Source organism: Cyprinus carpio, chromosome B1, assembly GCF_018340385.1.
Source record: "Cyprinus carpio isolate SPL01 chromosome B1, ASM1834038v1, whole genome shotgun sequence".
Lineage (NCBI taxonomy): Eukaryota > Metazoa > Chordata > Actinopteri > Cypriniformes > Cyprinidae > Cyprinus > Cyprinus carpio.
In genome coordinates this window covers 27,150,001-27,165,732 of record NC_056597.1, presented here as the reverse complement: position 1 = coordinate 27,165,732, position 15,732 = coordinate 27,150,001, and the positions used below count along the sequence as shown (strand labels likewise).

General features: G+C 36.3%; 1 protein-coding gene across 1 annotated transcript in view; it reads right to left on the bottom strand.

The window, feature by feature from the left end:
• The window catches only part of LOC109096893 (carcinoembryonic antigen-related cell adhesion molecule 5-like), a 121,315-nt gene that overhangs the window by 87,308 nt on the left and 18,275 nt on the right, over positions 1-15,732 (bottom strand). Inside the window, exons 2-3 of the mRNA XM_042715997.1 lie at positions 9,696-9,989; positions 9,350-9,589 (exon numbers count right to left, since the gene is read on the bottom strand). Coding sequence (XP_042571931.1) covers positions 9,350-9,589; positions 9,696-9,989 — 534 coding nt within the window. The remainder of the gene's footprint in view (positions 1-9,349; positions 9,590-9,695; positions 9,990-15,732) is intronic.

Below are 15,732 nucleotides of genomic sequence, written 5' to 3'. Positions count from 1 at the left end.
GAAAGTAGAGACACCTAGCCACCATAGTCCAATGTTTACTGGGAATCAGAGCGCCTGACATCTGTGCAAAGTTAAAAGTGCTGGCTATAAGGCTAAATGTAAATTCAGTAAGATGTTATTCACACCCCGGCGCTAATGATGTTCGACTTCACCATTCGTAATCACTAAAAAATGTTAACGAGATGTGTGAACTTGGCAAGTACGATGGCCCAGAACACTATAATTGCCTCTGGTCCCCCCTCCCTGCCTTACCGTGGTTAATGAGATGCCAGACTGTTCCGTCACGCAGTGGTGTGATGTCTAGTGGTGCCCACAGAATAACATTGTTCTAGACAATTCGATGAGTTTTTTTTGGGGCAGACCTGACTGTTGAAAAGAGATGGTCCTTTAATCCCCAACCGGGGTGGTGGTGCTCTGTTTTTCTCTCTAGACAATATGGCCCATAGTCTCAGATGTTTGTTACTTGACAAATGGGGCCCAGATCAGGCACGCAGACAGACTTGTCTAAACTCGACACTGTCTGCCTAGCCACCTCCACACCACAGAAATCAGCTAGTTTCTCATTCTCACATAGAGATTTTTAGTTACCTAGATTATTTTAACAATATAGATGACTGTTGTCCTGTTTCCCCAAACTAGAAAAATAAAACCTTAAAAAAAAAATTCATTTTTGTCCCCAAACCGTTTACAGAGTAACAATTTAATTGATGTTCAACACATAAAAAAAAAATGCAGATAATGCAGAGAAACAAATGATAAAAGCTTGATCAGGTCCTTTCTCACTTTCTACGAAAACACTTTTTGTAAATGATACGACACTAATCATTACTTAGATATGCACTGTTTGGGACAGAAACCTATTTTAACAATTGTTTCGATGGTATAATGTTATATGTGAAAGCACCATTACTTCAAAACGAGTTATACCTGAGCCCGCCATCAGAGAAATACTGAAAATAGTGCTATAAATTTTTTACCCTTTGGGATGCGGCTCATGTTTATAATAATAATAAATAATAAGGCTTTTATTTGAGGCGCCTGTCAAACCATCAAGGTCACCGTAACCACAAGTTTTAAAACAGTAAACAATCTTAAAACAGAAACTAACAGCAAATAACAATGTCAATAAAAAAACCGCAATAATCCAAAATAAATAAGAAACACGTAAAAATACTGGACTTGAGTGCACAACAAGTAATCATAGAAGATAAGCAGTTTCTTGATAAATTAGTTTTAAGTTTTGACTTTTAAATTGAGCTAAAGAGTCTGAAATTTATGAATGTTACTGGGAGAGAATTTCCAACGACGAAGGAGAAACACGACCTAACAGGCCCTATGGCCCATGGGGTTAAAACGAGCTGAAGGTGCATGAAGGAAGAAGCTTCGTGAAGAGGAACGGCGAGTTCGAGAAAGGGTGTAGGATGTAAGAGGTCTATAAGGTAAGGTGGAGCAAGGTTATGAGAAGATTTGTATGTGCGGAAGGAGACTCTTTAAATTCATCCCGAACGGTTGATAGGAAGCCACTGTAGCTGTTGACGTGAGGGGGATGTGTTCAGGTGAAGTCCGGGTTATGATACGAGCTGCAGAATGTCTGAATGAGCTGGAGTTTATGAAGAGATTTGTGTGGTAGACCCCCCCCCAGTAAAAAATAATAGAGAGTTTACAATAATCGCCAATGCCGGGAGGTGACAAGGCGAATGACCAATACTAGAGGAACCATGCGGAGTGAAAATGGAGGAGGGGTGCATTATGCGGAGGATGACAATAGCAAGACCTGGTTAGTTTTATTAATGTGAGCGTCAAACGATACGGTACTGTCAAAGAATGACCCCAAAGTCCTAGCCTGGCGAGAGGTAGAAATGGAGAGAACCATCAATGGATCAATGAAAAAACTGCATGAATTTAGATGAGAGTAGAATTAGTACCAATGAGGAGTCTTCAGTCTGTACTGCAGTAGTTTGAGAAATTGGCAGAAAACCAAACATTATTTCATGAATGTACAGTTGGTAAGGCGCGGGAGGAGATGGAACAGGGTTTTGTAGAAATGTAAAAGCTGAGTGTCATCGGGACTTAACAGTGAAATTAATACAGAATTTGAAAAGATGTTTTGCCGAGTAGGAAAGGTAAATTAGGAACATAGGGTGCCTAGGACGAGCCTTGGGGGACACCAGCTTAACAGGAGAAGGTTGGGAATGAAATTTCTTTTAGTTTTGTACAAACTGTGGGGCGGTTTTAAAGGTGAATGTGATGTGAAACCAGGCATAAATGCAGAGACCAGTGACACCATGCCCCGATAGGCCCGATGTCAAGAGACTACTGTGGTGGCAAATGTGTACAACAGCCTGTCACTCAGTTTTTTCCCACAGCTAGAAACAAGTATAGATACCACACCCGCCATCAAGCAAGCCTTTAACAGGTCAGTCTTTACCTTCACTAGTGCAGTTTCAGCTGCGAGCGCTCAATTAGGGACACACCCTGACTGTAAAACACTCATAACAATTTCTTATTACATTAAGTTGATTTAATAATAGTGATTTATAGACAGTAAATCTTGGGGGTAGATCTCATTTAATGATAAACCCCTGCTGATTGTTTGTACTGGCTACTGTAATACAGCGCCACCAGGGCACCATACAGACTTTATTAAATAATTTGCAGATTTTCTATCAGAGTTAGTGCTGGCCTGCATGATAAAGTCTTAATTGTTGGTGATTTTAAATATTCCATGTTGATAATGAAAAAGACCATGCATTGGGAACAGCATACATAGACATTCTGAACTCTATTGGGGTTTATCGTGTCAGGTCCTATAATTGTCGAAATTCATACTCTAGATTTAATACTGTCACATGGAATTTATGTAAATGGTGTTGAAATTCTGCAGCAAAGTGAAGATATTCTCATATTATTATCTAGTCTTGTGTTAAACCCATATAGCTAAAATTGTAAAATTCTACACCTTGTTACAAGAATGGTAGAACCATCACTTTCTATCACCAGAAAAAGACTGCTTTTTTAAGTAAAACGTCCTGACAACGGTATCTTTATTTCAATTCCGCAAACATGTCCAATACCCTCAGGAACGAAAAACTTGATGATGTAACAGAAACTATGGACTCTCTCTCTTCTAGCATTTTAGATATGGTTGCTCCTTTAGGCTTAAGGAAGATTAAGGAAAACAGTTTGACACCGTGGTATAGTGAACACACTCGCACCCTAAAGAGAGCAATGGAAAATGGAGCGCAGCTAAAGGAAAACAAAACTAGAAGTATTTCGTATTGCATGGCGGGAAAGTACCCTATCCTATAGAAAAGCATTAAAAACTGTTAGGTCTGATTACTTTTCATCTCTTTTAGAAGAAAACAAACATAACCCCAGGTATTTATTCAATACAGTGTCTAAATTAACGAAAAATAAAGCATCAACAGGCATTGACATTTCCCAACAGCGCAGCAGTAATGACTTTATGAAATAATTTTAATTCCAAGATTGATACTTATTCCGAGGTCACTGTAGCCACCAGATCCAGTCTGTATTTAGATCAGATGGACACTGCAGTCACCCGGATCCAGTCCATGTCCAACCACAGATGACCTCTACAGCCCGAATGTCAGCGGAGACCAGGACATCTAGACGAGCCCCAGAGACAGATCCCCAGTGAAGAACTTGTCTTCTAGACGGCCATCGGCACAAGACCATGGGAACCAGATGAGTCCTCTGGACATCTAAACTATGCTGCAGAATGGAACAACTGCTGGTTCATCTGGCCAGAAGAGAACCATGACGGACCCCCCCGACTGAGTCTGGTTACTCCCAAGGTTTCTTCCATTCTGTCACCGATGTAGTTTTGGTTTCCTTCCCGCTGTCACCTCTGGCTTACTTAGTTGGGGACACTAGTATTGTCCAGCGATATTGTTGGCTTGATTGCACAGATACTATTTAAATGAAATACTGATTTTGCTAGATGATGACATCACTGAATTCACTGATGAACTGCCTTTTAACTGACGAAAATTGAGTGTTTACTATTGTCCTTTTGCATTATTGCACACCACTACTTTTACTATTTTGAAACTGTAAAGCTGCTTCTGAACACAATCTGTATGGTTAAATGTGATATATAAATAAAACGGTGACAATAAAACACAGTCCAATTGAGAAGTAACAAGTAGTGTCCCGACAACCATAAATGAATATGCAGGAGTATGTTCTTGAATTGTGTTAGATCATGCATATAAATAAAATATCCTCCATTTTGTCTGGTAACAGAATCAACAAAAATTGTCTAATGCCCAAAATCTGTCAAAGCAATTTCTTGTCCTGTACCCAAAGAACTGTCATTAACATTGAGCCTCTATCAGTCAAGAAACCAAGAAGCCAGTAAATTTCTAGAAGTCAGGAGCCACTATTGATGTCTCAAAAGGTGTACTCCCAAATCTGTTGCTTACCCCTTATTACAGTTTTCTATACAGTCCAATGTTAACTTATACCTCTAAGAAAGTCCGTTTCACCCCCCCGTACAAGTACGTTCCAGAGTTTATGGTCTTGAATGAATGTGATGACTAAGTGAAGCTTTTTTGTCCCACACTTAGCAGAGTTTATCTGAAGATTCAAGTATGTTTCAAATAATCAAAGTAATGATGCAATGAAATGAGTATATTAATGGCTATAATAGTTTATTGTAACATGAGTAAATGTAATAATAAAATGATTCAGTGATAAATGATCATAATGCCGAATGAATGAAGGAATGAAAGTAAAACAACAACAGAAGAAAAGTATAGTTTTTCTCTTGAAGCAAACCATTTTGAAATACCACAGTTGCATTTGAGGACCTTAAATCCTTCAGAAGATAACATTTTCTTTTCTTATTTTTATTTTTTTCATGAAAGCCTCCCAAACAATGTGTGGTGATAGACGCTTTATTTTATGATTATTATTTTTTTTTTTTTTTATTTTTAGATCTTTTCTGATGATGTAAGGAAACTCCCATGGAACCAGGAAAGCAAAGCATAGTCACCCTGGTGTGCTAAAATTGTAAATATGAATGGGAATATGATATAGAAATATTTTACTCACACCCCAATGGAATTCTAGGGGGTACCAGTAATTGTGGGTTAAAGTGTATTATTGTTTTATTTTATTTTTTAATAAAGTAAATTAAATGTTAAATGCAAGCACAAAAAGATAAAAAACATACAGATTTTCATAGCCTTTTGATCATATTTACCAAGGGTGCCAATAATTCTGACCACAACTGTGTAATTTAGTTCCGTTTAATTTAGTCACGAACCAAGGTAAAGGGTATGAACCAGTAAACAGTAAACATTGAATTATCTGCCAAATGTAAATTGTAAAATGCATCCTTTATTATGGGCCCTTTATGGAATTCCAAAAACTTCAAATTCGTAAGGTGATTTCTGTTTTATTGTTTTTTTATCTCTCATGTGTTTTAGAGAAGTATGAACACTCAGGTTGTCCTCCTGTAATGAGTTGTTTTCATGCGTTTGTTTGGATCTGTTTTGGGTCGGATTTGGTGCTAGGAGATTCCTCAGAACTCTGGGATCGCTCTCTGCTCTCATCTGAAAGATATCAAAGACAAGATGTTCAATATTTACCCTTTTATTTAATATTTCATAATAATTTACAATAAATACCCTGTGGTTCATGGTTTATTGATATTGATTAATGGTCACATGGCAGTATTTTTTGTGTTCTTATATTTTGTATTATATTTAATTGTTTTGTTTGTTTTCATTTAAAAAATTCTTAGGCAAAATTTAATTATATATATATATATATATATATATATATATATATCTATATTATAGATATATATATAATCATATATATATATATATATTATATATATTATAGATATTATATATAAGGATCTTGTTTAAATGTTGGATTTAATAGAATACTGTTTTGCTGCTTACTAGAATCGAATTTATATATGTAATTAATTTACAGGAAACTGTGGTGACAATGCTTTGCCTTCCTCTTGTAAAATGGTTAATTATGACAAATAAATAGTTTTGAGAAGATATTATTTATGGGTTCATTAAAAATCCTAAAAAATGACATCATGCATAAAAACATTACACGGGCCACAGTTATTTCATGAGACTGTCCTTAAAATGCACAATATAAGTCAGATCTTTGGGGACACAGTTGATTGAATTTGCTCTTCATTTCAAAATGTTTAATCACTTCTGCTGACTTAAAATTGTGAGCTTATTCAAATTAAAATGTGCAGTTGTATTAAGTGACAGCTGAGTGATTTCATCAAAGTTCTTTTTTTTTTTTTAACAGTGAATAACCTTTGACAAACTTTTTGACTGCGAGTGTAAAATATGTTTCCATGTCCTGAAATATCTTAGATATCAGTTAGTTTAACACTGTTCTGCACAGTCAATGTGTTGTTGTTGGAAAATACTGTTGTTTTATTGTTTTTGTTTCATGCAGCAAAAACAGGAAACAGTCAGACCAACAACCAGTGCATATTTCATAAACAAATGTAAAATCATTAAAAGTCACACAGTCATCATTTTGATAGCATGATTAAAGTTAATTCTGGCCAGAACCGAACATGTTAGGTTTTTTTTTTAAACATCAGTATTTAGGGTCAAATCTATTCAAAAGCCCAGAAGATCATTATTTAGATTGGTGATGAGCATTTTAAAAAACAAGATAAAGATTAAATATTGAATAAATAATTATAACATATAAGACATATATTAAAGAAAGAGAAGTACATGAAATAAGAACGACTTACGTGGTAATGTCATTCCGTCACTTTCCCTGGTGCTGACAGGATTGCTTGCAGTGCATGTGTACGGTTTATTCTGCTGTACTTGAGCAGATGTCAAGAGCAGTACTGGGTTTTTTTCGTTCTGGATGATTTTGCCATCTACATACCAGGATACAGTCAGATCTGTACCACAGGAGAGTATCGTTACTACTTGAAATGTCAGATTAGGTTTAGGAGCCTTTGGTAGGAAAGGGGGGGGGGGAGGTGTTTAAGGAAGGGGGGAGGAAGCCTTTGCTGTGACAGAAACATGGTTATTTCCTATTACTGTAACTACTGTAGAAATATACAAACTTATTATGTAATTATGGTGGTACAAATATTTGTGATCTTACCATAAATGTTAATTTCCTTTTCTCCAGCATCAATCAGTGTACCTTCAGCATTAAAAACAAAGTATCTATATTTGCCGGTGTTCTTCAGACTAACACTTTCAAATTTTAATGATCCATCTTCTTCCATTGTTAGATCTGTTGTGCTTGTCCTGATCATACCATTTTTCCACTGAATGAAGTCACCACTAGAGAGATGGATCCATCTTATCTCACTAGGTTTTCTTTTGTTTCTTGTTGGCAGCTGGATGGTGCAGGACGCTCCCTCTCTAGTAGCTCTTTGTCTGCATGTCTTTAAGACTGTAATAAGACTGATATTACTGTAGCATTTAATAAATCTCAACAGGATACATGCAATCATGTGTAGTTTACTATGAAGAATAAACATAAAACATTATAGAGAATGAGGTTTTTCTCAGAGTGGGTTTCTTTTTAAAGGTTGATTTCTGTTTAGTCACTAACCTTAGACAAAACTTTTCTATTGTGCCATTACTGAGCTCTGAAAACACCACACCCAGCAGAGGGAGCCCTCGTCTGAGTTCTGACTGTTTCCTGCTCCCTCTTCAATCATTTCCTGTTTGGCTGCTATAAAGCTTGACAATCCCTGTGTCACAATGTGCATACTATCCACCCTATCTGCCCTAAATAGTATAGAAAATTACTAATAGCACATAGAATTTAGGACTGATAGTATGCACATTGCGACGCAGACAATGACTTTTAGTCTTTGTGAAGTATTGCCACTTTTGCCAGTTCTTCTGCCTTACTGATCAGTTTCATTGTTTTGCCTGATTGTCTTGTGTATGGGTTCTGCCTGTTTACTCCATTCATGATTGTCTGGATTATTAATTTGTTTTGGTAGCCTGATTGGACTGATGACTGTGTTTGAACATTTTGCCTGCCTGTTCACCTTTGCCTTTTGGAATCCGCTTATGGACTCTTACACAGCCTCAGTGATGTCTGTACAAACCATAAAACGATACGTTCCATTTAAACACACAGGCGTTTCATCAGAATTTATAATGAAACAGGTAAGAGGGTAGCAAAAAAAAAAAAAAAAAAGAAAAGAAAGAGAAAACAGAAATTAAAATTAAATATTAAATATATATATATATTAGATATATATAGATATATATATTATATTATATATATATATATATATATTTGGACATTTTGGAATTAATTTCCTGATTAAATTAAAAACTGCTTCAAATTATAATAATTAAAAATAAAAGATACAAAATCTTGATTGATTCAGCAACATACTTCAAGTCATATTTATTTATTTATTTTTTTTTTTGGTTACTTCTAATTGTTTTTGTAACTGTAATCTATAAAAAGCCCTCCGTAGGGACAAGTGTTGCAAATTAGCTTAATCTACAAGCACTATGATACATGCATGGATGACTATTACTTCAGTTTAGAAACTTAAATGAATCATTCACAAAAAAAAATAAAACAAAAGCATAAAAAAAATAAAACAAAATAAACCAAAAAAATAAAATAAAATAAAATAAAATAAAATAAAATAAAATAAAATAAAATAAAATAAAATAAAATAAATAAAATAAAAATTATTACTAAATAGGACTTTTATAAGACATGAAACAAAACAAAGCTAAAGAATTTAAAAGAGTCTTTTCCACTGGGTTTTTGTGGAGTAAGATCATCAAAAAGAAAGCACTTTCTCCTTCTTTAGAAGTTAATATGCCCCCTTTTTTCTCTTCCATTTGTACTATTCCATAGTTTTGATGACTTTGATGTAAAATAAAATACAATGTGAAAAAATAATAAATTGATGTTAAACGTCTTTGTGCTGCCTTAATATTTTAAGATTATGCAAATGAAAATGTGTGGTTGTATCAATTTTTTAGTTATCTTAATTCAATATTTTTCTTTCTTTTCTTTTCCTTTTTTTTATTTAAACAGTCAGCGTAAGTGTATGTTTTAACAAACTTTTTGACTGGCAATGTACAATATGTTCTATGTTCTGAGATATCTTATACATCAGTTAGTTAGTGCACAGTTTAATACTGTTCTGCACAGTCAATGTGTTGCTGATGTGACGGATTGGCTGCCTCCCGCTTCTTATCATCATCACCCCGTCCCTTAATCACTGCTCTTCAGAAAGCACCTGACAGGAGTGTGTGTGAGAGGTCAGGGGTCTGGCGGCGAGTGAGAAGCACATGAAATAAGAATGACTTACATGATACTGTAACGCTGTTACTTTGCTCGTTGCTGACAGGATTGCTTACACTGCACGAGTATGTTTTATTCTCCTGTACTTGAGCAGATGTCAAGAGCAGTTCTGGGTTGTTTTCATTCTGGATGATTATTTCTTCTTTATACCAGGATACAGTCAGATCTGGATGCTCTCTGAAGTCACAGGTGAGTGTAGAGATCCCATCTTTGTAGTTGATGGTCAGAGTAGGTTTAGGAGCCTTTGCTGTAAAAGAAACATGGTGGTTATATCATACTACTGAAACTACAATATAAATGTACAGTCTTATTTTGTTATTATGATGGAAGAGTTTAAATATTTATCCTCTTACCATAAACTTTAATTTCCTTTTCTCCAGCATCAATCTCTGTACCATCACGATTAAAAACAGTGTATTTATATTTGCCGGTGTTCTTCAGACTAACACTTCCAAATGTTAATGATCCATCTTCTTCCATTGTTAGACCTGGAATGGGTTTCTTGATCTTCCCATTTTTCCTGTGAATCACGGCATCACTAGAGAGATGGAGCCATGTGATCTCATTAGATTTGTCAGTGTTTTTTGTTGGAAGCTTTATGGTGCAGGACGTTCCCTCTAGTAGATCTGTTTTACATATCTCTGCAACTATAAGAAAATACATTTATATTAGCATTTATTTCAGATTTCTCAGGGTTGGTTTCTTTTCAAAAGCCAATTTCTGATCAGACATTAACCTTATACGGTTGATTTAAAGCAACACAATGTCGTTTTTCAAGCTTAACATAATGTCTCTAAAACTATTTCAGTGGTAGAACAACTCTTAACCGGACGAATTCTACTGCAGCTGCTACCTGAGCCTCCTATCGGCTAAAGCGGAAGAGTGCGACCTGCTTAGCCTGCGTCCCAATGTGCATAGGCTACTATCCATCCTAAATGATATGTGATATTAGTAATTATCAATACTATTTAGGGCAGATAGGTTGGACAGTATGCACATTGGGACGCAAGGGATATTTTACTCGTAGCCTGGGTCTCAAAACCAACGCCATGGCAGAGCCAGCAAAGAAACCAAAGAAGGTTTTGTCGGAGGAGTGAAGAAAAGAAAGAGAGGGAGTCAATATCGGATGGGCTTACACTCGGTGGAGCGAGCTGAAAGAGACAACGGGTTGTAAAGTAAAGTCTGTAACAGAGCGCTCCCAAACAAATGAATGGTTTTCTGAAATTGGCTGTAATCATGTGCACCATGTCTGTTTCGACACCCAAGATCCAAAAATTAATTCCCCAGTCTACTTCACATCTGAACGGTTATTCAAGTAAAGAGGCTCTTTTACATGTTTATAGCCTTATAAACTTACGATCAATGCGCTTAACCACATGGAGGAAGCTTGAGCAAATGTTACATGGTGTTGCTTAACACACACTGACTCCTATAACAACAGGGCCTGTCAGCACACTGTATGGGATAAGTTGTCACAAATGGGGACCAGGCTTTTTATCAGAATATAAATAGTAGAAATATTATGAAACCATATTTTTAAAATAAATAAATAAATAAAATTTAAATAAAAGATAAACCATTGTTATGACCAACAGGAATTAAAAAAAGTGTAATATTACAAAATATTGTTCCTGTCCTGACATTTATAAAAATAAAAAAACTGAAAATAAAATACAATACAAAAATTAAAAATCAAATCTTAAATCAAATCTCACTTAACTAACCAGCATACAAAATATAAATAAAAAAAAAATAAAATTCAAAACAAAAACAGAATTGAACTAGATGTTTAAAACCAACAAATTAGTTCTTGATTGAATCAGAAAATAAGACTTTTCAGTAAAAACATACTGAGGTACGGATTCTTTTTCAGATAACTAAAAAATAAATGTTTCAAAAGATTTTCATGTCAATGTCCTAAAAAAAAAAAATAGGTCCATCACAACTGCAGGCAGTTTGCATAGAAGTATTTGGCAAAAGGGGCTGTTTGAGTTCAGTCATTACAAATATCTACACAAATTACCCAACCATAACGTACGGGAGTGAGTCTGCAGTAGTGACAGCCAAGAGAGGGTTCCAGCAACCTTTTCACAACTAGCTCGATCGAGACAGAAATAACTTTCCGTTCACAGAAACAGAAAAGAGAAACGAACAAGAACAGTTTGATTCAAGGGGAGCTGTCGGTTAGGCAGAAATCATTCAACTAAAGATGGTCAGCGATTATCACGACCAAACTAAATAAAGGCTGCAAAATCTAAATGTAGTGAGATTTCACAACTTCTCACAAGTTTCACACGCCCAGTGTTGCCCAAGCCCATGTTTTCCTCTGGCTTTGGGCTACTTTAAAAACTGTTTGCTGCGGCTGGATTGTTGTTTTTCACCTGGCGGATACAGGGTTGTTGAAGCGACCCCAATAAGCGTGATACTAACCCTGGTAATGTGACATTTGGGGGCAACCCCACTATAAAAATGTGTATTTTACTTCCCGGAACACGGTTTTTACCAGGGGATCGCCACTGAAAAGCGTTTGGTCTAGTTTTGGACTAGTTTTGAGTAGCAATTGGGTGGATTTTGCTGTGAAAATCTGGCAACCCTGCTCACGCCACACGTCAGTGAATAGAGCCCTCAGTTGAAACTGTAATAATATGATATTGGCGAATCAGATGTGTCCAACTTCTCCAGTGTGTGTTTGTGTTGCACTGTCTGGAGCCGAGAGCATCGAAAGCTCCTAGTTCGTGTTTTTGTAGCGTTGAGCACAGTGTCAATCACAGACATTACTCTATCTGGTTGATTTCTCAAACACCCGCGTCTGATTGCGATCCTCTCGTAACAAAACAGTGTACACACAATATAAATGAGAGATTCAGCACCCAGTGTACTGTATGGAGCTTCTTGGTTATAATGGGAGGCACCAACACGATGCTTGCGGTTTCTGTGTGGTTCTTGGGTGTGTAAAAGACATTCTGAGAAATACTGGATAAAAAGTGCATTAAATGTCCTTCGTATAACCAAAAATGTCTCTACAATGCTTGCCATTGGTTGCAATTTAGTTTTATTAAGTTATTATTTGTATTATTTTTATTTATTTATTTATTTTTTTGCATTTTTTGTCAATTTCAGGGATCATTTATCCCTGTTTATCAATTTAAGTTATCTCTGTTTATCAGTTTGTACTGGCTACCAATAGCTGCTCGCATAAAATTCAAGGCATTAATGTTTGCCTACAAAATTTTCCACCACTCGGCTACTGCACCCCTTTACTTAAATTCCATTACTTCCAGAGTTATGTGCCTCTAGAAACGCTTCCGTTCCTGCAAGTGAACATCGCTTTGATTGTTTATAGGCACAAAATCACTTTCACAAACTTTTACATGAAATGTTCCCTCCTGGTGGAATGACCTGCACAACTCAATCCCAACAGCTGAGTCCTTAGACATCTTCAAGAATCGGTTAAAAACTCATCTCTTCCATCTTTATTTGACCCTCTAACTCTAGCACTCTCTATTCTAATTCTATTCTTTAAAAAAGTGTCACTTTTCACTCTATTCATTTATTGCTTGTTTTCTTTAAAAAAAAAAACTAATATTAGCTTTTTGAATCTTTTTGTGTTCTATTTGTTTTTCTTTTTATTTATTATACAACTGAAAGCAAAAAATAAGGCCTCTAACACTAGCTTCTTTATTCTTTTTCTATTCTATCTGTTTTTCTTTTCATTATAAACGTGTACTGCGTTAAGCTAACTGAGACTTGTTATAGCACTTGCATATCTTTGCTCTTTTGTTGATTTTGATTGCTTCCATTGTCCTCATTTGTAAGTCGCTTTGGATAAAAGCGTCTGCTAAATGACTAAATGTAAATGTAAATTTAAAACAACAATAATAATAATAAATATATGATTAAATGGCTTATCACTTTTGACCAACAGGTGGCGCTTTAATCAAATCATTTTCGTGTGTTCTGTGTGAGGTGACAATGGCACACACAAAGTTGTCAGTATGCCAAAGGATTGCAGAGATACAGGCTGAAGTGTCATTTTGGCATCATGTCTGAAATTTGTCGCTGTGGTATGCGAAAATGGTTTTGTCTATCGACACAAAATCCATAACATTTTGTCAGCACAGTCTGAAGATCATCAAACTCGATTTTGGTGAAAATTGGACCAACGGTTGATGAGGAGTCCAAAAAAGTAGGTTTTCAACATAAATCAAAATGGCGGACAGGAAGTTCAGCTTACTCTAGCATATTTGGTATCTATGTTGTCGGCATAAGCCACGGAATATTTTTGAGACCAGTTTCATTTGCAATAGGCTAATGCAAATAACAATTTATTAGCAGTTTTTATAAATGTAATTATTAATGGTTAATGAATGGTTTATTACTCTTGACCAATAGGTGGCGCTGTTACCAAATTGATGTGGTCTGGTCAGTGTGAGGTGACAATGGCACATACAAAGTTTGGTGCAAATATGTCCAAGCTTTGCAGAGATACAGCCTTTGATGTATTTTGGCATCTTACGAACAAATTCGTTGATGCGCTAAACGAAAACCGCTTTGTATATCAACACAAAATCCTTAACTTTTTGTCAGCACACTCTGAAGATGATCCGAGTCTAATTTGGTGAAAATCGGACTAATGGTCTAGGAGGAGTTCGAAAAAGTAGGTTTTCAACATTAATCAAAATGGCGGACAGGAAGTATGGCCAATTTTGGCATAATTGGTATCGATGTTCTCGGCATGACCCAAAGAATAAAGGGAGACCACTTTCATCTCAATAGTCTAATTTATTCAAAAGTTATTAGCATTTTTTATAAATTTCATTATAACTTTTTTTGCCCCCAAACTTTTTGAGTAGCATCAGGGCAGAAGATTTTTGTAATTATTTTCGAAACGATACAATAATGCATTCAAAAAATACAGCATTTTAGAACATAATTAAAAATGGCCGACACCTTAAATGGCTGACACGGGAAAAATTGGATATCATTCGACTCAACATGACCCCACTGAATCTAAAAGAGACCAGTTTTTGTGATTTTTTTGACCAAACCATTCAGAAGTTATAAGCAAAAATATGCATTTTTCATATCTCCTGACCACTAGGTGGCGCTGCATCGAAACACTGCAGGTAGTCTCAGGTCATGCTTCTTATAATATACACCAAGTTTGGTCTCTATACGCTAAACCATTGCGGAGTTATAGCCTCACAAGCATTTTTGCGTGCTTTTCGTAGAATTTGTTTGCGTTGTATTCAAGAACGGTTGGACGAATCAACTTGAATGCCATAACTTTTTGCCTGCATCGTCTGAAGATGATCTGAGCCAATTTTCACTCAACTTCACCTCTATCCTTCCACACTAGATTTTTTATTCCCAGGAATAACATATGTTCTGCTCTACACCTAGGTATTTAAGAAAGAAGTCCCAAATCCTCTGAAACAAAGGGTTTATCGCTTAGCGCTGTGAAGAAGGCTTTGTTACATAACCAGTTATATCAAAAGTAATTTAAAAGTAATTAAAGAGTGGTCTGATTACATTACCTAAAATATGTAACCTTCTGAATAAAAAAAAAATTGTCTGTCACAAGTAAAATGTGTGTTAAAAACATAAACATTCCAATTTCAGAAGGAGATTTAGAGCGTCTTAAGGGAAGTATGAATAAAGCAAATGTTTCATCAAACAGTTTCGTTCAGTTTAATAGCTTTAAAGGCTATACATTTTCTTATTCAACTGAAATATGCATCTCCTCTACTGACCTTTACACAACAGAGCGCCCCCTGGTGAGTGAGATTTGCCCTGCCATCATCTTTCATGGTCATTTTTCATAAACTATATATAGTGCATCTTGTAGGTTGTGTTATGGGTGCTGGTGTGTTCATCAAGGCGCACGATGAAGGATATAACAAAAAGGCTTTTAATGATCCACGGGAGAGAAAAGGGCACATCCAATAGTAAATAACATTAACACTCAACAATCAACGTAAACCTCAACAATAGCGGACCAGGAGGAACTAAACAGGGCTTTTAAACACCAGGAAAGTAATCAGAGGAGTGGAAACAGGTGGGGAGTAATCAATTAACAAAACGAGGAATGGAACATGACCAAATAGGGATAACACAAAAGGAACAGAAAGTCCATGACTGTGACAGTTCGCCCCCTCCCGGAACGGTGCGTCCTCGCACCGAAAGAGATAGTCCAGCGGAGGGAGGGAGGGAGGGTGGGGGTTCAGGAGGTGGGTGTGGGGCAGGCAAGGGGCAGGCAATGGAGAAGGAGCATGGAGCATGGTACCAGGGTGGAGTGGATGGAGGAGCCTGGAGCAGGAGGAGCCAGATGGATTTCCAGAGGCCAGCCAGGATAGCGGCCCATGGTGGAGTCAACGGTGGGAGAAGCCA